Source organism: Lissotriton vulgaris, chromosome 12 (genome assembly GCF_964263255.1).
Source record: "Lissotriton vulgaris chromosome 12, aLisVul1.2, whole genome shotgun sequence".
In the NCBI taxonomy this organism is placed as follows: Eukaryota; Metazoa; Chordata; class Amphibia; order Caudata; family Salamandridae; genus Lissotriton; species Lissotriton vulgaris.
In genome coordinates this window covers 33,604,766-33,629,414 of record NC_141700.1, presented here as the reverse complement: position 1 = coordinate 33,629,414, position 24,649 = coordinate 33,604,766, and the positions used below count along the sequence as shown (strand labels likewise).

General features: G+C 46.6%; 1 protein-coding gene across 2 annotated transcripts in view; it reads right to left on the bottom strand.

The window, feature by feature from the left end:
- LOC147673146 (uncharacterized) overlaps positions 1–24,649 on the bottom strand; it is a 175,814-nt gene that overhangs the window by 95,026 nt on the left and 56,139 nt on the right. For both annotated transcript variants that reach the window (XM_086946898.1, XM_086946899.1), the window contains 3 exons: positions 16,441–16,549; positions 12,768–13,130; positions 7,883–8,211 (listed from right to left, as the gene is read on the bottom strand). In XM_086946898.1, coding sequence (XP_086803024.1) covers positions 7,883–8,211; positions 12,768–13,130; positions 16,441–16,549 — 801 coding nt within the window. The remainder of the gene's footprint in view (positions 1–7,882; positions 8,212–12,767; positions 13,131–16,440; positions 16,550–24,649) is intronic.

Below are 24,649 nucleotides of genomic sequence, written 5' to 3'. Positions count from 1 at the left end.
TATTGCTGCAGTTGATCTGGATAATATGTGCGCTATTAGCAAGAATAAATAGAGGGAAGAGTTATCAAAAGATTTGTTGTTGTCCCAAGTCTTTTCTTTTGTTATAAATGGTTGGACTCTCCTTGTCAACCGTTTGTGAAAATTTCGACTGAACTCTCAGTTGAAGATGGCATCCTCATACATGGAGAGAGATTTGTGATCCCAGAGTTTACAATTCATCATAGCCAATGGTGCTCATGAAGGTCACCTTGCATTCTCTCTTACTAAACATGGAGAGCATGAGGTGTTCGGGTGACCTTGCATGGGTAGTGTAGGTAGCTGTCTTTATATTGTGGACCAAAATTCGGTACACTTTGTAAAGGGTCCAGGCAAACCACAATTGGTTTACAGAGGCAAAAATGATCACCCAAATGCTCTCTTTGGGTTGGGCACCTAGAAACAGGCTGCAGAGGGGTACTTCGTGTCAAGTTTGGGATCTCCCACTGGGGGGCTCAGTTCATGAGGCCCTGGGAGCACAGTCAGTTCTCGGGTACCCGGGATGGCTCACTCGGGTGCAGAGTGGCTAGGGCTTGTGCGTCACGGGCACCCACAGTTGTCGGTCTCGCCGGTTGAGGGAACAAAAACAGGACAGCTGGGCCACTCTGGAAGTGACTCTTTTCAGTGCAGACGTCCTTCGACAGCAGCTCGGTCTTAGAGTTGTCTGAGTCTGGATTGGATTTAAACAGGCTGTGATTGCTGCAAGGGGTCCGGTACCCAAGGTTTTGTCGCAGAGTGTCTCTTGTTAGTCCTGTCATCTTATCACTTGGTAGGGAGACAGATCTAACCTCCAGGAAAACGGTTACTTTTTCCTGGGCGGCTGCGTCGGTGAGACCGGGGAGCTTTCAAAAGATGGACCAGACTTTGCTGCCTGTAGGCTGTCAGGAGTAGCTCCTCTACTCCATGGGAGATCGCTGGCAATTTGCAATGAGCTGGCATTCCATCGGGGTTCTTGGAAGATGCAACAGGATGAGTCAGTTTGTCATGATAGGTGCAGGAAGGCAGGGTTTGGTGCCAAAAAAATCTGCAGATGGTCCTCAGTTCTCGTATTCTTCGCTCTTTTGTCCTTTTCTTCTTGGATCTGTCGAATCTGAGTTCCTGGTGTCAGGAGTGCCACCACAATACTCAATTTAGGGCTGTTAAAGCGAGTGTAAGGTAGAAGCCAATGGGCTACTTACCTCTGGGGTGCCTACACCCCCTATATTACCACTTCCTGTGGGGAGGGGCCATAACCCTGACCCAGTGTATTTAATTTCACCAAAAACCAAGATGGTGAAATTCTACTTTTTGTGTTCACTTCAGGTAGCGCACCTTAGGGGTATAACTAGCCTGATAGTGAACACGCCTCCTAACTAGCTAATTTTCCGACCTGCCCTGGTGCTAACTAGGCTCTGGGCATGGAGTGGGATTTACTCTGTCTGGGGGAACCCTGGGTCGCATATCAAAGGCGGCAGAGGCATTTAAAGCCTCCTGTCTTGATATGCTGATTACTTTGCCATCCTGCTTGGAGGGGTAACACCACATCCGGCCGGAACAGGCTTGGTTTCTGCCCTCAGAGACCATGGACTCTCACCTGCAGAGGGTCAGAAACCTGCCAGTTGTGGCACGCTGGTCTACACCAGTCAGTCAGTACACTAGAGGCTGGTATGTTTTCAGGGGGCACCTCTAAGGTACCATGTGTTTCAGTGAAACCATCAAGTAGCTGGGGAACTTTTAATGTCCGGTGCCCAGTACATGTACTTACATGGCTTCCCTGTTCACTTGTACTATCTGGCAACTGAACTAGACAGCACAGGGGCATAACTGCTCATGCAGATATGAGCATGCATGTAATACAATGCACCCTGCCATAAGGCCTGCTGTAGGGGTGACTTTAACTATATTGCATGCAGTGTCTGGAGACATTGCTCACAGAGTGTGTGCCATGCCGTGTTGTCACTTGTCTGCACCATTTCACACAGCCTGCAATGGCAGTCTGCATACGTCTAGTGGTGGGTTTCTTAAGGTGGGAATAAAGGCTGCAGCCCTCCGGGACCCTCTTTAATACCCATGCCCTAGGTATTAGGTATACCATTAACTAGGGACTTATGGGGTGCTAAAGGGATTGCCAATTGTGGAACAATTACACAGTTGCCTTGTTTTGGGGAAAGGACATTAGCACTAGGGACCAGGTTAGCAGGAACCCAGTGCACACCAGTCAAAGTTGCACCTACCAGGAAAAAATGGGGGTGACCATGTAAAAAAGGAGCACTTTCCTACAGTAGAGTTTCTACCAGATAAAGTGTTACAGAAGGCAAGTAACTGGTTCATCTGATAAAGACTTGTAGCTACTGATTTCTATCATAGCATGAATACCAAAGCAACACCTCCCTGGGGGTGGGCCAGCGTACTGGCTCAGACCAAAAATTCCTTGAAGAACGAACGGCAGAGTGCTCATCAAGACGGACCTGAGTGTCAAGGCAGTAATATCTGGTAAATGTAAGGAAACTGGCTTTGTGCAGGTTTAACCCCCTCCGTGCCCCTTTTTGACTACTAGGTACTGGTGTAATGGCTGAGATGCCCTGCGTCCTGCTAAACAGGACTCAGTGCATGTGGCATAGGGCACCCAGCTAGAGGGGTGGCTGATGGATGCCAGGGCAGTGAGTTTAGTTCTGCACCTAGACACTCAGCCTGCAAAGGCAGTGTGTGGGTGTCAGGGTACAGGGCCCCTAAGGGTGGCACAATAAGTGCTGCAGCCCTTAGGGGTCTTCTCTGGTCACCATGCCCTGGGTACCATTTACCAGGGGCTGACAGGTGGCCAGAGATGCCAATTGGGTTTCAGTTTCAACACAGTTTTAGGGAAGGAACACAGGCCCTGGGCACCTGGTTGGCAGGAGCCCAGGGCACACTCAGTCAAAGCACATCAGCAAGCAATTCAGAAAAAAGTGGGGGCATACCATGCAAGAAAGATGGCACTTGCTCACATTTGGCTGAGGTGAAAAGGTGTCACAACCTTTGGTAGAAAAGAGACACAGGTTTCAGAGAACCAGTTTGTCTGAAAAAAAGCTATTGTATGGAGGTTGAACAGAAAGAACCTGCAGCTCACCGACTTTCTTGCCTGATGTGAAGGCCCCCAAGAAGACTTTCTTGGATGTCAAAAGTCTGAGAGGACAGCTACGCCTGGGTTCAAATGAAGAACACATTAAATAAGTTAAAACCAAATTAATGTCCCATTGGGACATAACGAAAGGCTTGGGAGGAAACATATGCTGGAAGGCCTTTCAGAAAATATGTCACAACGAGTGACAAACAGGAAGGGTTGGCCGGGCAACCGCAAAAAAGCAGAGATGGCCGAAAGATAACCCTCAACTATGCTAGGAGGAAGGCCTTGTCGGCTAAGGACAAAACAAACAACAACTCAGACAGGGGTGCAGATAGTGCGTCAATGTGTTTCTCAGCGGATAAAGTCACAAAAGTGTCCCTTTGATGAAAAGCATGAAAGCTTTTAATACCAAGTGAATCACCCTCAGCTCCAGAAGGCTGATGTGAAGTTGAGTCTCCACCGTAAGTCAGAGGTCTCTGATCTTCAACTCTCCCAGATGGCAAACCCAGCCCAGAATTGATACATTTGTCAGCTCTGGGTAGGGAAGTTAGAGGGGTCTGCCACAGACCCTATTGTAGTCTATTAACCACCACTGCAGATCTTTCAAAGTCTCCTCCGAAATCTGGACCAGGTCCCGTACATTCACCTGGTGCTGCACCCACTGGGATTTCAGATGCCACTTTCAAGCCCGCATATGCCATCATGCATACTTCACCAGCAGGATGCAGGAGGCCATCAAACCCAGCAGTCTCAGTCATTCTCTTCGAAATCCAGGATGTCCTCTAAGAAGCCAGTGGGTTTTAAACTAAGTGAGCAAGTGTTAGCAACTTGAATCTCCTTCGTCAGGAAGGCATTGCGAAGAAGCAGATCTAGAATAGGACAGAGGCCTCCGTCTTTTTTTGGCACTAGAAATATAGTGGAGATGGCAACCACAACCTATATTTGATGTCGGCACCCTTTTGCTGGTTGATTTGATCAAAATAGCCTGCACTTCCTGGTGCAACAAGAAGAGGTGGTCCTTTAGGCCGAAGCGAGGGTATTGGCAGGGGCTGCAGGGTTTCCAGAAGTGGAAGAGTGTAACCCCGCTGTACAATTTGAAACACCCACCTGTCTGGCGGGCTGGGCAAATCTCTGGCTTAAGCACAAAAAGGCTAGGAATCCTCACTGGACCCCCTTAGCACCTGGACAGACAGAAAAATTAGTTAGTCAGGAAGGCGTGCTACCTCCAGGCTAGCAACACCTCAAAGGTGGGCTACAGTGAGGTGGACACGATTTTTCATAAGTAGCCATCTTTGTGATGTATACTTAGTAATTCTGAGACAGGATTATGCTCACTTCCTACAGAAAGTGGTCGTATAGGGAGCGTAGTGACCTCAAGAGTCAGTAGCCCTTCGTCTACTACCCTGCACTCTCCTTACATCTCTAAATTCAGTATTTAGGGGTGCCCCCGACACCAGAGAGGCAGATCCTGATGGCCTAAGAGGAGAGACACACTGAAGGGCTGCAAAAGCAAAGAAGAGGTAAGAAACAGCTGACCTGGTACCAACCCTGCCGGCCTGTCTTCATCCCTCATCATAAGCTTCACCAAAGTAGACTCGTCCTACAGCTACGGACTCCAAAAACCTGAGACCTTGCCTGCCTTGATAAAGACCAAACACCTCCCGTGAACAGTGGACCTGTTCTCCTGCATCCCGCAGAAACTCTAAAGCAGATTTTGAGGCCCCCAGATCCGCCAAAAGCGGGCAGCTGAAGCCACCACTGCACTTGCCAAGTTGAATTGGGCCACCGATATCAACAGTCCCCCAGCCCTTCCGAGCTCGAACCTATCATGGTTTAACCCCTTGTGGACTCCCGTCCATCGCCTGCAGCCTCAACACACATGCCCCCTCGACAGCAACTGTTCCCGGTAAGAAAACCAGCCGCCTAAATTCACCTCTACATCCTTCACCCACGAGCTGTGGAGAAGAGGACCCTAGGTGTCCCTATGTCCCCTAGCATCGCAGGAGTTGAACCCTCCTGTTGGTTCACCTCGACTGGCCTTCCAGCCAGAGCCTGCAGCCTTTTTTCGCAGTGACCAATCTCCATAGAAAACTATTGTGCTTCCAACACTGTTTTACACCCTGCACCCAGCTACCTTCGCGCAGCTGGTATTGTAATGCTGTTCTGCCTTAGATCTTGCCGATGACTCATCTTAACTCCTGGCAATTGGTCTTGTAAGTCGCAGTACTATACCTGTTTGCAGAATTTTTTCTTCCTTCCATCGGATAACATTGCAGAACTCAAAAATAGCACAAAGTATCTACTTTGGAAGTGAAAAGATTTTATATTTAAAAACATCCACCTGGATGATTTTTCTCTGATGCCTAAACATATATATCGATACTCGCTATTTTTATAAATTAGTGTGGGTCTCCTTCTTGAGTCGTGTGTAACAGATCACCTTGGGATTGCCGTAGCAAGCCCCACTTTGCTCAGAAGGGAACACCTGGATTATTTACACTGTATACCAGACTTCTGGTATACCACATAAAGAACCAGCTATCTGCACCGAAGGTATCCAGCCTCTTGGATTCTGTTTGGTGGAGTGGTAGGGAATGCACCATGATTCACTTTGGATGTTGAGGTCTGCACCACCAGGCTCTCAGGGATAGGATGCTGGGTGAGCAAAGCTGGCTCCCCTGGGGTGGGGCAATAGCGACGTGCCATGGCCGGTGTACGGAGTGCGCGCAGGGTTGTCACGAGCAGGGCATCAGAGAGGGCTTCATTGAAGGGCAGAAGGGGTTCTGTGTGGGATACCATGGCTGAGCATCTCCGTCAAGACATTGGCCTTGACTATCAAATAGGGCAGCTTGAGGTCAAGGATCTCAGCCACCCTCCTCACCACTATAGCAAAGGAAGCCTCTTACTCAGTAGCCACACTAGGAGGAGAGACCAGGCCAGTTTCCGGTGATCTGTCTAGAAAACTGACATCCCCAGGCCTCATAAAAATTGTTGTCATCCAATTGGGACAATGGGTCTTCATGGGGGATCAGTTTAACTGTAAGGATCCTCAGATCCACCCCTGCCAAAAACCCATCAGGGCCTGTCAAGGAAAGGAGGCACTGTCTTGGACCCGCAGAGTAGTAGGGAATGACTCAAGTCCTCATTCTATCTTGCCGCCACCCAATTCCACAAATACCTACAACTAAGACACGCACTTGCCTGCTCACCAGATGACACCTTAAACCTGCTGGAGTTTAATCCCCTAGAGACCAGACTCCTCCAGGGTCCATTAGGAAAAGGGTAAATTTCCAAGATTTAGAAAGCACTGTTATACAACTCCCCCGCCATGTTCAACACACTGAAGAAAAAGTGAGTACAGTGGAACACTCTACAACGCAGATCGGAGAGACGCGCAGATGGCCCCTCGCATTATAGCCATTTAGGCACACCTAAGGCTCATCCAAAAAAACCACTTACACATCACCTACCTTACACCCATGCGACTTTACCTAATTACCCCGGTGCCTCTTATCCAACACCAATCTCTTTCATATGGTGTGGTCCTGCCCTGCAATAACATCATACTGGAGCACTACTGAAACAACTCTGACAAATGCTCTGGGGGTGCCTATAGATCCCCTTCTGGGCGTACTGGGGGATCTGGGTCTCTCTCTCGAGCTGAAAACCCCCCTGGTTGGGATGGTCACAAATCTGGCCAGGAGAGACAACTCGAAACTGGAACGTGACAGCAGCTACCAGCATCTCTAAACAGTCCTCAGCCATAGACTTGTGAGCTGAAATAGAGTATCTGATCTACAGGGCCAGAGGCTGCTAGTGAAAAAATGACAAAATCTGAGGACAATGGTGGAATTAGCATATCGAGTGGCCAACACTATTGAGGTGGGAGGGCTGTAGACATTACAGGTTGGGCAGATCTGAGGCTGGTGGCATTCCTAACGGCAAGAGACAGAATTTTGCGCACTGATGTGTTGTTGTGGTGTGTTTTTTAAAGTTAATAAAGTTATGGAGAAAAAAATGTTCAAAGCAGAGAGATACTGAAAAACAATTGTCAAGCAATTTTTAACTGTTGTGAACGTTGCAGTCACAATAATGCTGATCTGATAAACAATGTGGAAATAACTTAATTGTGATGGCTGAAAGTGTTTTGAATACTTGTCTATGCCATTAATTCAGTGAAGAGAAATGCATGGAAGAGAATAAAGCCTCCCGCAAACAAATAATCGAATCCTGGTGATCACAGTGGGAAAGCTTTCAGCACATAATTAGCATAAAGAGAAATCAATTAAAAATCCCAGACCATTACTTTACACCTTTGGACCATATAATAAGAATGTGGTTACTCACTGGGATTCACATAGGTACAACAGTACCTGACAATTTAAGACACTGATCTAAATACTATGACAAAATGGGCCGGACGGGGGGTGGGTGGGTGGCGTTAAGATATTTCTACAAAATGCAGCGACTAAAGCTACAGATTTATGAAAACCCCTTCAAAGGAGATAGCATCCCTTAATTCTCCCATAGAGGCTTAAAAAAGACCAAATACCATCAGCTGGCAGAGGGAGGAGAGTTTGAGTGCATCAGAAGCCTGCATCTACTCTTCAGGGCCTGTACTGTGCAGTGGGATAATATGGGGTACATGTAACTGAGTGGGCCAGGAATACACAGTAAGCTATTTTTTCCCAATGTACATACCAGTTTGATCCTCCCACATGTGCAAATACACACTTTAGATGGCAAAAATATAAAATCACATACCATCTAGGAACTGAGGCTGAAGTGAGGGCCTTGACTTCAAAAGAACTGCACGTTTCAGGGTTTTCATCTTTCTCCCCTTGGCAGGAGGCCTTTGTCTGCGAGTGGAACGTTTACCACTGGGCAGCAACTCCTGAGCCAGAAGCACTTTAGGCTCAGTCTGCGTCCCTACAGTTGATCTCTGAATTTGTTTCTTCTTCGAGACAGCAATGTTTCGGACAAGTTTTTTTTTCACTGCTGCAATCTTCCTTGAAAGGATCATGGCTCTCACGGACTCATTGGAGAGATCAAGACCAGACTTCAGGTATTTTCGCAATTCTTTTCGCTTTGACCTGTAATATTTATAACACACAAGAAAATTTACATTTTAGATTTGAAATACAAGAATACATTGGATTATGTACATGCATCTGTATTAAACTTGCAATCTGGAACTATTAAGTTATAAATTGTTCAAACAAAAGAGTTTCTTTACGGTCAATACGTGAGTGTAACTGACACCTGGTACCACCTGGTGAAGGGGGCAGAAACTTTTTCTCAAAGTTGTTCAAACCAAGGTGGTGACTTCATTAGAACAAAGAACACAAGAAGGTAGGAGGAGGGCCTGAGGTATTTTAAAGACCAAGACACATTCCCTAACTGAATGTAGAAAAACATCTTCTAGGTCTGCCCAAAAACACCTAAATGTATCTCTTCGGTGACACGACTCTGTTCAAACAACCTCCGCAGTCCAGAGATATATTCTAGACTAAAATCTTCTAGATGACACTGTTACTCGTCTCTTTATTCAGTTACTTTTGATGAGATTGCCATTTATTATACTGTTGAACTAATTTGAGACAAGACTTATTGAGAAACGATCTTGTCATTTACCATCATACTGCCCTGAAAATAAATAACAGAATAAACCGAAGGAGTATCTGGTAGCGTGTACAAGGTTATCAACTCTTGCCCATTTATCAAATATGCTCCATGTAATTCTCTGTTAAAATACTCGTTTAGAGCCGAGCTATATTAAGTATGTGTGCACATAGCGACAGCGGCTGGTAGGTAGCACGCGCTAGGTCATTAACTTATGGCCATTTATTTATTTTGCGCTATGCAACCCTCTGTCAGTGCACTTTTATCAGCGCTGAGCTACACAGAATAGATGTGTACATAGCGACAGTCATCATAGCTGCTACGTTGCTTAGCAGCCACATTAACAACACGATTGTCCAATGAGTGAATAACGTCTCTCAACACGTGATAGGTAAACCGCCTATCAGTATTGAGTATTAACCCAAACACAGTCATCGGGTAACATCAGTTTTGATTGGACGACTAAATCAGGTGACCGCGGCCGTCCAATCCATTCACATGTTAAAAACACTCTCTCGCGTTGGCTCCGGCACCTCCCCAATCGGCTCAGATGGAGGTGTAGGAGTACCGACGGAGAGGTAAGCCGAGCGCGAGCTTCCAGCCTTTCTTCCTCTTTCTTAAATCTTTGTTCATCTAGTCTAATCACGCTGGCGAAACGTCTCTTGAGCGCAGGCTCCGAGCTTTTTCCTTCAGAAACGAGATTCATTACGCTGGCTTATGTTTCTCATAAGCGAACCGCGTCTTTTAACATTCAGGACGCTGAGACCCTCATTACTTTTTTCAAAATTGCCATGCATAACATCTGTGTTAGAAGAATGGCGAAACCCTGGTGTGTTTGTTAGTGAGTAGGCAGATCGCCATCTTGACACATATCCCAGGGTAAATGAGACTATGCTGCAATGAAAACCTCTAATATGGCTCCATGATATATTACTTGGAAGTAGGTACACTCTAGATGTACCGAGGAGGGTCCACTCTCCTTCCACCTGGGCCACCTTATAATATCAATGGACCCATATCATTTGATATACCAGTGATTCCCTTAGATACCTGCTATGTGTTTTATGTTCAGTGAGACTAAGAGGCAATTACATACGAGTGTGTTTGTTTCTTGCTTCCTTTATTAGAGCGGTGCTTCCCTCGTGTCCTGAGCCGTTGCCAGGCGGGGTGGAGCCATTTACTCCAACTATTATGGTAAGATGGAGTAATTCAACAACATAAGAACATCATATTTGTATGTCCATATGTGCAATAATAATGAGATCAATGTGTGAACAAATCAACAACACTCGATTTATAGCTCAAGGTGTAATACAACATGATGCTTTGTCTATGTGTATGTGGTCATTTTACATGTATTAGTCTGTGTCTCTTTCTTCTTTACCTTATAGTGACGAATATACCTTCTGCAAACAAAGGAATACACCTAAAACATCAGGTGATCTTTTTTCATGTTGCAGTAAATGCATATGTTCAGTTACTAAAATAAGTTTTTTATCCACCACTTCACCATTTGCAGTAGCATTCTAACATTCACCGGTCCTGATGAAAGCAATGGACTCGACAGTCCCTAGTATATTGCTGAAACATGTTGACCATTTTGATACCAGAGTAGATATTTGTTAAGCGAGCATAGAACCTAATAAAGTTTCCTTATTTCTGCTCACTCACCCAATTTTATATATCACTCACCTTTTTCACACACCTCTTTTCACAGCACTGCAAATCAGTCACCCACCAAATAAATTGATGGGCAGTTTGTGACACTCTACCACTATTTGGCCGCCACCTAACTCTTGGGGGGTTATACCAACTGACCCCCCCTTTTTGAGCCAGTGGTGTACCAATCTTTGTGGCTAACAGGAATGCCAAATGATGAAGGGCGGTTCCGTGTGGTGACTGATGGATATCCTGTGAGTGATCACTGGTATCCAGCAATTTTCTCTATCACGGTTAGATGAGTTGACACTGTTCTGTTAGTTTAATAAACCACACATAGACTGGATAGACCCTCTGACTTCATTAGAACAACATATGCACATCAAATGCAGAGCGAAAAAGGCAATCGAAAATTTCAAACAATATTACATGAACAATAACAGAAAAACTTTTCTATGATGAAAACATGATTCAAAACTCTGAAGTGTACCAACCAGAAATGTTCACTTATCCTATCCCTAATTCCAAGTCTTAACCTAATCTTAAACCATACACCAATTTCTACCCAACTCTAGCTCTTTTAAACTATTAATCTTTTTAAAAAATAAACCTGTACCACTTTACGGTTTATTTTGCACTGCTTTTTGTTTTTACTGCTAGGATAGTAAAAATACACTCTTGAGGATTTAAAAAAAATAATTCTTCGGGTGACCATAAACAGTATACATTAAAGTGTAGTTGTTACTGTAGTGTCTCTGCAATGATTTTTCATCTGAAAGGTTTCATCATAGTAACACAATCACATAGGCAGAATGTCGACTGTAAGAGAGTCATAGCAGGTGCACACTTTTCTCAAGGAAATTTGGATGTAAAATCGATCTCCCTTGATGAACCTATCAAGACAAACCTTTAGTGTACTAACAGAAAAGAGCCCATTGCTACATTTCCAACCAGGGACAGCTGAAGATGCAAGAAATTTAACAATGTCAAGTACTAAGTGCAAGCCAGCTCAGTCCTGCTTTGCACCAGCACTGTGTTGCATCACTGCAACCCACTGCCAGCTGCGACTACACAAGGGACAAACCCTAACTTCATTCCCACAAAGCCACCCTACCATGACGTAGTCAAGTCAGCTAAAAAGAAATATGCTATGCTCAAGATGAGATCTCATAGAGATGTCCGACAACCATTTGGCATGAATAGCCACCGTTTTGTAAGGCGTCTGAACCTCACAGGTGGCGCCATGAAGCAAACCCTTTTCGGCAAAATTGAGGTCCCGAGGGCCTATCTTGGCTTCCTCTGTCTACCTATATAGCACTTATTTATTGAGTGTGACATACAACACAAGGGTCTCTTGGCACTGTATATGAGCTAAAGACAAACTGGAGGTGACTGACAAATCACAGAATTTGAACAACTCCATCATAATGAGGTGTCAAACAATCACGTTTTAACACAACACCTGAAGGTCAGATGACTGGTATCAGAGGCTGGAAGCTCCGTAGGTCATTGATGTGCCAGAGCTTCACAAGGTGCACTTTAAAATATCTATCTACCCAATCAGTTTGCAGCTCAAGAGCATCGTATGTGTAGCAGGGAACAGGAAATAAAGCATTTGGCACACAAGTTGGGTCTAAATGAGATCCAACTGAGAATACAAAGAGATTTAAAAACAAGTATTGTCCTAACAAGAATCCAGTACAGCTGTCAAATGCATGCTGAGACAAAACGAACCTACCCAAGGTCAGAAATTTCTCTAATCCTAGAATGTTTATTCAATTAGAGGCTATTCAAATTATTGGAAGCAATACATTAAAACACAGAATTACAAAAATGCAAGAATGACTTTATGTGATCTGATACATCTTTATGTAAAAGAATAAGTATTCAGTTACTGAAGCAAATGGATTAGAGGGGACCGGGTCTGAACTGACAACTTCAGATTTCTTACTACTTTTAACTGAGATGGGGAACCTCTTATACTAGTGGGCCAGATATTAACATATTTAGCTGCTGGTCTTCATTTGGAGGTCTACCCGACTTTAAAGAAGATACCCAAAGATGCTGCTTTTGTAGTCGTGTAAAACCCCATTGTCTTCCTTCCCACCACAGTCAACGTACAATTGTCTAACCACACACAAACACATAAGTGGTACATGGGGTCTTGTATCCATGAACTTTATAAAGCGTAGGATGGCACACTGGTATCTCCAAGGCAGAGTTATGGCTGCATTTGCATCCCACCCTACAAAAGTAATAAAATGTCTGTTTGAAAACGAAAACCTGGAATAGTTACACATGATTGGATAGTTAGTACACAGTATACATTTCTCAAAGAAAGTGTTATAAGTAGCATTTTCATAGTGACCTGAGGCAGACATGCGGATCCTGCTCCGTAGACATGTGTCTTGTGTTTGACGAATTCCTTTGAAGCTTAGATTTCTCGCCTTTCTGCCTGCCGTCTTGTGGTGCACGGCCTCTAGATCGCAATTCTTCCTCATCCGAATCATAGACCTCCGAAAGTAACAGCAGAGAGCTGGGATTCTCTGCAGCTTGGCCAGAAGAACTTTCAGGTTCAGAGTTCGAAGTTTTGCTGGTTTCCTTTGTACTGGATTTTGATGTTACTGGTGATTTCATACTGGAGAGCTCATGGCCTTCTCTGGCTTTAGTAAACTCTGCTAACTTCAATTGATAGAATTCGTATGCTGGGTGGTGTTTTTGATTTAAAAACCTACCAAAGAGAAGTCATTCAGCAGTTACACATTCTTTAATATATAAAGAGTCTGTGTATAAAAAAAAGCAAAATGGCATATTTAAACAACCAAAAAAGGAGAGTTTACATATTTTTTATTACCCCTTGTAAGTCTGATAAAACCTGAAGGTGTAGACATTTAGATCAGTTGTCTTGAAAGACTACAGCAGATTGTTTTTTACCACCGTTCTTGGCAAAATACGCTTTCCAACACCAAACTGAACTGTTTCAAATTTAAATTGTGCTAATATGAGAAAATAATAGGCAACAATGAACACTAATTTCTTTTATTTCTTGTTCTAACTTGAAATATTTGAGTGTGCTTTTAATATTTATCATTGCACATAATAGTTGTCAGAATGTACGTTTTCATTTTTGGGGTTCCAGGTTAAATAATTTTTACTTAACAGGGACACATATGAAAATTGTTTGCAGTCTACAGACCTAGCAGGACAGTGAAACTAGCAATTGTAAAGTGAACTTTCAAATAATATGCCAATTTTTAGGCATGTTCCGAACGTCAAATGGCCCTAGATTTTAAACAAATATGGGCCCATGTTCAACAGCTCAAAGGTAACAAAAGATACTTTTTCAATCCAGGTTATTCTATTTTATGTTTAGTCGACAGAAAGAAGCTTCCAATATCAGAGATCAGGGTGCAAAGAGGTAGGACACGAATTCACTTTGAGGGTAACTCGATTTGTTTATAGCTGAAAACACAATGTGCGCTGGAGGGACTTTATACAGCAGCCAGACACTAATGGGCTGCCCCCAAAGCGCCCCTAATTCTGTAGGTTAAAACTCAGTGGCCATCAGACCCTGCTGATTAGCTGCCAAATTATATATAAATCAGGAAAGTCAAAGTCAACCCAGTGGAATATAGTAATGTGTGTGCTGGTGCACTGCGGACAGGCTGGACACAAAAGACCCATGGGTGGCCAGGGTCTGGTGTGAGCCAAAGCTCCTGCTGCTCCAACCAGCATCTCTCTTTAAAAGAGTCCACATACCCTAAAGCTCAAGGAAAGTAACATTTCATATTATCCACAATGAACTTTAAAATCATTAATATGGGATCATTTTGTTTCCTGGCATAGAAGATATACGCAATAAAATGTAAATCCAAGCACAAACAATTTAAATAGCATAACTAGATTATGCAGGTATGTTAAGTCATTGTCTTCCAACTGAGATACATGTACGCAACTGTTCACTCTGAAGCTTCAGGTGTGAAAAACAAGCAGCCATTCTTAATACCCTAACAACCTTCTTTTTAATCTCTGGATCGACCAATCCTCCTTACTCCCTGTGCAGCAGAAACCGATGCACAGTGGAGCTCTGTCAGAGTTACGTTACTGATATGCTTTGCTTCCAATTTTTCACTAATATAGGATTACCTCACTGGGACACAGGAAGACAGGGTAGATGTTTACGCACTATAGAAATCTGCTGGACCAATACACAGTGTTATCAGGCAGCCAGTTACACTGACAGACGGTGACGGATACACACAGTGAGCTGGGTTAGTGCAACCCAGCTCTATGGCCAAGAGAAGCTGGCCATCCATGGGCTCCAGGGGCAGAAGTTAGAGTGAGATGGCATTCACTGCTTTCAGTAAGGGTGAGTTGCAATGGATTAGACAGCTGTTTTGAGAATAGCAGGGAGTTTCAATAGGTTTTACACTGCTCTCAAGGATGGGGATTGACGGGGATGAATAGGGTAACATCTACAGCCCACTTGGGGCAGCACTGAATGTTATCTGCTGTGATCTAGGGGAGAGTGGCTAATTCTCCTCTCTTGAGTCAAGAAGTGTAAACTGGCTTTCAACACTCTCTCCTGGGCTAGGAGAGTAGACGTTTCCAGTGGTGACTTAGATAGGGAAGAGTAATGTGGCTTCCATCACAGGATGATGCCCAGTACTGTCTTGTGTACAAGGGAGAGTAATGCGACATCTTCTGCTCTCACCCGAGTGGGGAAAGAGTAGGAAGTGTTCCACCCCTCTGTCCTTTCATTGGGGGAGTAACAGGGTCTCCACCACTCTCAGAGAACAAGGGTTCCCTTTTTACTCTCTTTCGCACAGTCCAGCATAAGCCCTTTCATATACCTGAGCTTAAAGCTTTAATATGCAGTCCAGTATGGATTGGGAGCTCTCTCCTGGGAAATATCCATCACTGCCATGCAGAAGAGATCAGACGTGACCAGAAATGTCTAGGAACTGAGGGCAATCTGTGAACAATTAGATGAAAGGCACAATCCCTTTGTTTACCCGACTTCACTCAGAGCTGAAAACAAGGACTGAGGGACCAACTGCCACTGTGATGCATTCGTGTGCCATAAGGCTTCTTGGTTGCCTTCAATGGACCATGGAATTTTCCCCCCTTATGAGGCTGATGGCTAAAAAAAAACATTTTTCATTTTTTTTTGCCTTCTATAAGCGATTAAATAAAATTGATTTGAGCCACAATTCTGTTCCACATATTTTTTTAAAACACTTTCAGTTTTGTATTGTTTTTGATAAATACATGTTTTGTTAATGCTGCAAACAACAGAAAGTGTTCTCTTTGCTATACTTGTAATGTAAGTGGATAGATTTCTGACAATGAAAGTGTTCCAGGATATTGCACAAGGGCAGAAATATTCAGAACTTATGAAGATTACTGATTATTCTAGGATGAAGAACTAATAGTTACCTGAAGAGCCCACAAAGAGAGGTTCGCCTTGCTAGCTGCCTAAGCTATAAATGACATAAACAAAGACTTCACCTGCTGATGACACTTTCTATATTATGAAAGAAGGTAGTAATACCCAGGGAGTTGCATATCCTTTTGAGGAGAATTCAATTGACGGTAGTGATTTGGGTAATGTACGTTTTCCACAGTGATATAGAAAACATTTGCAGGCTCAGATGAGGTCTGCTTGATGGGGGTCAAAAACTGCTCCCCTAAGGATAAGTAGGTATTTTCCACTGTCACTTTTGCTACTCCCCTCTACAATTACTTTAAGGGAGTAAAAGATCACCTATGTAAATTTGCATCGTTAGTCATGTCAGTATACTCTGACGGACATCTCAGTCTGTTAGGAGAATGCTGCATACCCATGACAGAAAATGGGTCATAGGTTTGAGTTTCAGCAGAGGTTAAGTCAGCCTTCTTCCAGGAATGGAACAACTTCAACTGAGTGTTGTAATAACCTTAGATGAGCATTAGGCCGTTCACTTGTGGCGCGCATTCTATAAGCCATCAATATTGTTGCCATGTTATTCCACTGAATTAGGGACACTAAGTAAACATACCAAAACTTTGGATTAGCAGATTCAGTTTTAGTAAATCGCTCTTTTTCTGGTCCCATCCTGGCAATGAACCGAGCCAAAGTGATTGCTGCATCCCTCGTTTTAGGACCAACTGCAAATAAAAACAGAAACAAAGACTCTTTGAGACCTGGAATATGTAAGCAAAGTTTGGAATTACTAACAATAACAATTCAAAAGACGTCTAGGAGGCTGCATGCTGAAACGGCACGCTACTGGAAAATTGAGAGGAACCGAGGAATAATCTGACAAAAGTTATGAGAGCTGAAAACTATTGATGTAACACTGCAGATCAATTAGATTAGTAGTTTAAGGAACTTTCAGAGATACTCTCTGCAATGCATTCTGACCACGTGAAAAACAAGAAGGAGCATAGAATGACAACGGAGCGCAAGGGCAGTTTTGGACTCACACAAATGTACAGCACTGAGTAGTCTAATTTGAACAGTTGGGCTTAAAACCCAGCAAATCGATGAATGTTAATCTAAAAAAAGCACACTGCTACCAAGCAGAGTTCTTTCATGGTGGACAGTAAAAAGGGTCAGCACCGTGAAGGTCGACCCGTTAGATGCTAGAAGTTTTAGATTATATATTTGTGCAGTAGCTTGTCTTAATTTAACAGCTCCAAGGCAGAGCTTCAGGTGACTGATTGGAGGAGTTGAGAGAAGAGATCATAGACTCTTTGAAACCTAAAACACCTCTTCAAATGCTGCAGAAAACCTAACACCTCAGGCGAGGGAATAAAACACAAGTGAATCCATTCAGCACCTCAATGCCACTTTATGTGTCATACCTTAAATAAACACAATAAAACCACACAACTGCATGATATATCCTTAGCCATCATCACATAACTGTTTCTGCCTAGTACTCCAAGAATCCAAGTGCTCCCGCGGACGACTTGAAAAGAAATGGAGACACAGCAAAACCCCTGAAACACGCACCGCCTACAGAGCAGCCCACCCCCCAGCACACCACCAACTCACCAAACCCACAAAGAAGAATTTCTTCCAAGACAGAAGCCTCACCAACGCCCACAACTCCAAGGAACTCTTCTCCATCATACAGGAATTCGCCAAACCTGGCAGCGAACCAGACGTCTCACCCTCCCAAGATCTCTGCAACAGACTCAGCTTCTTTCATCTCAAGGTTAAGACGCTCAACGACAACTTTGACAACCAAAACCTCTGCACCGTTTCAGCCCCTACCCCCAGCAACACCACCCAGCAGACCCTACTCACTAGCACCCCGCTCACAACAGAAGACACCTTAAAGACCTTAAAGACCATGAAGAGCATGAAGAGCAACCACTCCCGAGCACACTCAGACCCCTGTCCCCCCACATCTTCCACAGGGCCGCCACGGCCATCACACCCGAACTACGCCGGACGACCAACTGCTCCCTCGAGACTGCCACATTCCCCGACGACTGGAAGCATGCCGAAGTCAACCCCCTTCTGAAGAAACCCTCCGTAGACCCAACTGACCTCAAGAACTTCAGGCCACCCCATTGCTTCCATTCACAGCCAAGGTAATCGAAAAGGCCATCAACACCCATCTAGAAAACTTCATTGAAGCTAACAACGTCCTGGACATCTCCCAATCCAGAGCAACCAAAGCACCAAGACCATCCTCCTCGCCACCACCGACGACATCCACGCTCTCCTCGACCATGGCCAAATGGTAGCCCTCAACCTCCTGGACCTCTCAGCTTCCTTCAACATAGTCTCCCACCACACACTAGCCACCAGACTCTCCGACGCCAGCATCCACAGAAAGGCCCTCAACTGGACACGCTCATTGCTCTCAGGCAGAATGCAGCGAGTCAGACTCCCGCCCTACCTCTCAGAACCGACGAGACCACATGTGAAGTACCCGAGGGATCCCCCCCCCCCTTTAGCCCCACCCTCTTCAACATCTATATGGCCCAGTCGCAACCATCATCAGAAACCAAGGGCTCAACATCATCTCCTATGCCGACCACACGCAGCTCCATTCTCTCCCTCACCAAGGAACCCAATATCACCAGGCACAACTTCCAAGAAGAGATGAAAGCCGTCGCAACCTGGATGAATTAGAGCTGCCTGAAACTCCACTCAGTGAAAACAGAATTCTTCATCCTTGAATCCACCCCATCAGCATGGGACGACACTTGGTGCCCCCCTGCCCTCGGAACCCCACCCACCCCGCCAGACCATGTACAAAACCTCAGCACCATACTGGACTCATCACGGACTATGAACCGCCAGATCAACGGCGTACCCTCGGCCTGCTTCGACACCCTTTGCACACTCCAAACACGCATTTGCAAAGCAATAGGTCTTGCATTGATGAGAGTTTGAGCTATTGGCATTGTAAATGACAATGCCTTTTATTCATGGGTTGTTTTTAAAACGGATAAATAAAAAGCAGTGTCATTTACAAAGCCAATAGCTAAAACTCGCGTAAAAATGAGACCTATTGCATATGCGTTTGCGCTATATAACATTTTATAAAAGCGATAGGAAAGAGCGTGTCCTGCTTGCAACACCAGGCAGGACAAAGCTATTTGAGAAAATAGTGCTAGGGAGGCTGTAATAAAAGCTTACAGAGTAACAAAACACGGAACAGGGGGTGTCCCATGGGAGGTTACAAAATAAGATACAGCTGCACTAAGAAGGGACTACTAAGCCTTTTGACCAATGAACAGCCACAGTTAACAGTGGACAATGACACAAGCCAAATAAAAATATGGGAGGAGAGTGGGTAAAGCTTAAAGTCCCTACCTGAATAAAGCATTCCTGGCAGAGAAGTGCATGAGCTGCCCAGGCTCGACCTAAAAAGAAGTGAGGGGACTCACCAAGTTGGGCATCGTGGGTGCGATATCATCGCGTGTGACCTCACAGGAAGTGACATCATGGCGCATGACATCGCATGTGGGATCACAAGAAGTGGTATCACAGCCCATGACTTCATAGGCAGTGATATCAGATCTTAAGACCTCACATATGTTTAGCACATCTATCATGAGTACATTTGAGCGCATTACAATATTTAACAAATTTGATTTTGCATTGGGGTTGCACCAAAATGTGGAAACAACCTTGACTCAAAATCTGGGCCTCAACTTATACTTTTTTTTCAACACTGCAACAAAGAAATTGGCAACAAGGAGAAATGTGGCAGTACATCTGTTCTGCTTAATTGGTTGCAATGTCTGCATTTTAAAATATCTGACCAGGTTGAGGCACCTGCTGCAGATATCTTTGTATGCCAGATAAATCGCAGGGAATAATGATCGTAAAATAACTCTGGAGGATAACATTTTTGCTGGAGAGATCTGTGTTTTGCCTAGTCCTAGTTTGAATCAAAGTACCATAGACGGTTAATATGTTTCCTGCAAAGCACATTTTGTAACATACAGATGACAGATTTTAATGTTATGTAAATGGGTAAGTGGGTTATTGCTTTTAAGACAGAGATCCTTTTGTTGCTTGCAGTTCATAAATTGTAATCCTTCTAGTAAAGGACAGTGAGGTATGAAGGACATATGGCTCCTACACCTTGTAACCCTTCTGTAGCACATCTTTAATATTGATGTACACACATAAGATTTATTGTCAATGTATAAACTGTATGTGTGATATAAAGCGCTCCGACACCCTGCATTGGGATGAGTAATGGCACTAATCAATCCAATGCAGGGTGTCAGAGCGCTTTACATAACAGGTACACAAATAACAATTTAAATACCACTATTTCGCTTTATTTCTTTTATAGCTCTTTAGTACTACTGTAGTTTTAAAGTGCAATAAAATAAATAAAACAAAATAGTGGTTTTTAAATTATTCGTGTAAACACTGGGACGACCAACACATATGATATTCTTACAGTTTATCCATATCTCGAATATACAGGAACTGAACAGGCAAAAGCATTTCTCTCTTAAGTACCCGTTAAGTGAGAAGATGTGAGCCTTTGTTTTCCCCTCTGTTGCATCTAGGTGTGAGGCTCCTGATAGCTCCCAGTCAGGATACTCCGACAAAAAGAGGCCTAATGGCCTCTTAACTTCGGAAGTTGAATATGATGAGCCACAACCCAGCCTGCAGGTTGCTGCTCGAAGCAAACGCAAACGTGCAGGCGCTGCTGAAAATGTCCCGGTAACAGAATATTACACCTGGACTAGTTCAGGCTATCGGGAGAAGTAGGAAAGGAATGTGGCACTCCGCTAAAGGTGGACAGCTTTGCAGCAGGGTAGGTACCCTCTGAAAATAGTGGGTGGACGGCATCTAACCTTGACTTGAGCCGTGGGCCCAAAGTTCCGCAGGTCCCTAGTGAAGAGCTCATCTGTCTAGGAGTCTGCTTTGCATTCTGGGCTTTGTAGTACTGTTTAAGTACTATATACTGTGCACTAAGAGTCCCGGCATGCTGAGGGGAAGGCTGGACCTGGGAAACTCGAAAGGTCTGAGTCAATCCACCTTAAACCTGCCATTCTAGCAGCAAGGTTCATGACCTGGCGGTGTACCTCAAATTTAAGCCGTAACTTTCACAGGGACTGAAGAATTGTGGTCATGCACACGGACAACCCTTCCGAAGTACCTCACTGCAGGGACTGTCTCGGAACGCACAATAAAACACAAATGAGGGAAAAAAAGTGATCAATTGGCTTGCAGCACACAGACTGCAAATCTCATAAAAGCAGAGGATGGTTACACAAGTCTGATTTTTTTGATATGTCAATGTACTTTACAGCTCAAGCACTCTTCTGGGGTGAGGACGGCGTTCACTGAGGAAGCGGATACAATAGTGGCTTTAAAACAAATGGAAAAGAGGGCGTGGCCAAGATGGCGGGGTGAGCGGACGCTTCCTCCCGTAGCTCCTCTGGCCCGGCTCAGCTCGAGCCTCTTTCTTGCGCTTCTCTCCCCCCGCTGATGCTCAGCGAGTGGAGTGTGGCGGAGCACTTGGCGCGCACATTGATGTCACTTTGGCCCTAATCGCCTCGGAGAAAGCACTTCAAAAGTTTGGCCAAAGATCGAGGAACGGAGGAAAGCCTGGGAGGCGGAGCGAACTGCAGTGCTGTCCAGACGCCTCTGCTGGGCCTGGTGCTGAAAGCTGACGACCCAGAGGGGATCGGACCCGTCGCGTGCCGGAGGATAGCGGAGCCCTACAGGCGGGGTCTTAGCGGCACGGAAGACTTTGGATTTGAGATTTGCGCCTTGGCCCCCCGACTAGCGACACACTGCGCTGTGCAGGCCCCGGCCCCGTGAACGACAACCGGGGGCTTCAACACTGGGATCGGCCCACTCGGGCCCTTCTGTGAAACTGTGTGACATTGGCTGTGGAACCTCTCTGATTGCTGTGTTCCGGGGGGGCACCGGCGGTGTCGCCAGCCTGGGCCGCTCTACCCGGCCCAGCCCTGCCGCCATCTTGTCCCCGAAGGACTGGTGTTGGCAGCCTCCATCGGTGCCCTTGGCTGGCGGGTGCTTGCTGTCGCCTCCACTACTATACTAACTTCCTGTGGGACGTGCCGCAGGGGGACCCCTGCTTTGGCTCCCGATCGCCGCCCTGGCTGGGCGCCGCGACTGGCAGTGCCCGGGCTGATCCGCCATTTTGTCGCTTGTGACGCAGCACCCCCTACTTGCAGAGTGGTCCCCACATCTGGCGCTCGCCGGCGACTGGGCAACCCTGAGGTGGCCGGACCTGATCCCGCTTGTCCACTGCAGCGACTACGATGACTGGGAGGGGCGGCTAGAGGAAGGGGGACCGTACCCTGCCGGATATGCTTGGCAGGGCCCAGCAGCTGCGGGACAGAACACAGCCGTCGCCGGGGTCCTCCCGGGCCTCGGCGGATGCGACTGGGGGCGAGCCGCCGGTCACGAGGTCCTTTATGGAGGACCTGTTTAGCTCCCTCAAGGAAGACTTTCAAACGCTGAAGAGGGAGGTGGCCAGTGAGGTTCGTGAAGTACGCAGGGAGGTGGAGGGCCTCGGCGAGCGAGTTGAAACTGTGGAGACGGCGGCCCAGCGCCGAGATGAAGAGATAGTCCATCTTCAACAGGACGTTCTCCGCCTCCGGGAGCAATGTGTTGAGCTCCAGGCCCATTCTGAAGACCTTGAGAACAGGTCCCGGCGGAACAACATCCGGGTGCGTGGTGTCCCATCCGCGGACGAGGGGGCCAACTTGGTGGCCTATCTGCAGGACCTGTTCCGAGAGATCCTGGGGGAAGGTGCAGACTTCCCTGTCCGCATCGACAGAGCGCATAGGGTTGGTCGACAGCGCCAGTCATCGGCGCCCCCACCGGACATTTTGGCATTCTTGCCCGACTTCCCGCTGAAAGAACGCATCATGGCGGAGGCCCGTAAGAAGCAACCTCTAACTTTCAGGGAGCGGCCTGTTGCGCTCTACCAAGACCTGTCCGCCATCACGCTGCAGAAGCGCAGGTCCTTCAGGATTGCCACTGACTTTCTGCGCGAACATGAGACGCCTTACTCCTGGGGACACCCTTTCCGTCTGATCTTTAGGTGGAACGGGGTGCTGCACCAGCTGCGCTCCCTACAAGACATCTGTGGGGTCCTGGGGCTCACGGCTACAGAGGAGGACGGAGCTACACCGTCGTGGAGGCGCCCAGAGAGACGGAGCCGACGGAGGTCAACGAGGAGACAGTCGCCAGCGAGTGCAGGGCGTCCTGATTCCCCTACTATCAGGGCGGACATGGCTGATGCTTTGAGGGTGACGGCCAGGGACTTGGCCGACTCCAACGGCGTGGCCTTGACGGCCTAAATTCACTCCGGGGGGAGATGCTCTTAGCTTCACGATGCTGGGTTTGGGGCCGAGGGTCGGGGGGGAGCGGATGGAGGTGAGTGGCTGAACGTCCACTTTGCTGTTTTCTACGGACTTGCCCGTTTTGGGGCTTGACTGAGACAATGGGGTGTTTAAGTTTGTATTTGGCTAGTTGCCATGGGTGTGTTTTGGGAGGGTGTAAGGGTTGTTTTGTTGTTGGGGAGGTCCCGTCCGATGTTGTCCATGCCCACGCCTGGCCTGTCCTGGCCTTTCCCGCGCGCCTGCCCCATGCGCCCCGCCCGCTGATCCCTTGCTTGCTATATAGCGTTTCTGATCCCCGGGTGGAATGCCGTCCTTAAAGGTAGTGACCCTTAATGTTAAGGGTCTGAATAACCCCGTGAAGCGACGGGCGATCCTATCGTTGCTGGAGGGGACACAGGCGGACATATGCCTCCTGCAGGAAACTCATTTGCTGTCCCGGGACTGCCATAGGCTGTGCTCTGCCAAGTTCCCCACTCAGTTCTTCTTCTCGGCGGCGAACAAGACTGCGGGAGTAGCCATTCTTCTAGCGAGCTCCTTTAGAGGAGAGGTTCTGTGCAAGTATGCTGAACAGAAGGGGAGGCTCCTTGCATTTCGCATGCGCCTAGGAGGAATAGCTTTTACGGTTGGCTCAGTTTATAGCCCGAATGATCACCAGGATCGTTTCTTGGACTCAATGTTGGTAGACGTCACTGCCTCTCCCGACCGCCATGTTATCCTAGGGGGAGACCTTAACATTGTTTTCGACTCTGCTATGGACAGGTCGGTGCAACGCTCCCCGCAGACGGGGGAACTTTCCCGCGCGGTGAAGGATCGGATTGTGGAGATGGATTTGCACGACCTCTGGAGCTCTATGCACCCCACTGATAGGGACTACTCCTACTTTTCCCATGCGCACCGCACCTACTCGCGGCTGGATTACCTCCTGGTGAGTGGGCCAATGTGCACTGCCGCTACAGCGGCGGACATTGGGGTCCTGTCTCTGTCCGACCATGCGCCAGTTTCCGGCGTTTTCAAGTGGCCGGTGGCCTCTCCCTCTCGGGGGACATGGCGTCTTCGCGACACCCTCTTACATAAAAAGTCTGTTGTGAAGCGCATAGGGGAGGTCATACAGGATTATCTGATTCATAATGGCAACTCCGACACGTCCCAAGCAACGCAGTGGGCGGCTTTGAAGGCGGTCCTCCGGGGGGAGTTTATTTCCATCTCCTCAGCCGAGAATAAGGAACGGCAACGTAAGAGGGACGAACTGACCGCACAGGTCCGGGAGCTTGAGCAGGTCCATCGCCGCACAGGGGCTCCGAGTTTGGAGGCAATTGAAGGCGGCGAGGAAGCTCCTGTCGGCACTGGACCTCGATAGGGCGGAGTATGCCGCTTTACGCTTGAAGCATGCCTTCT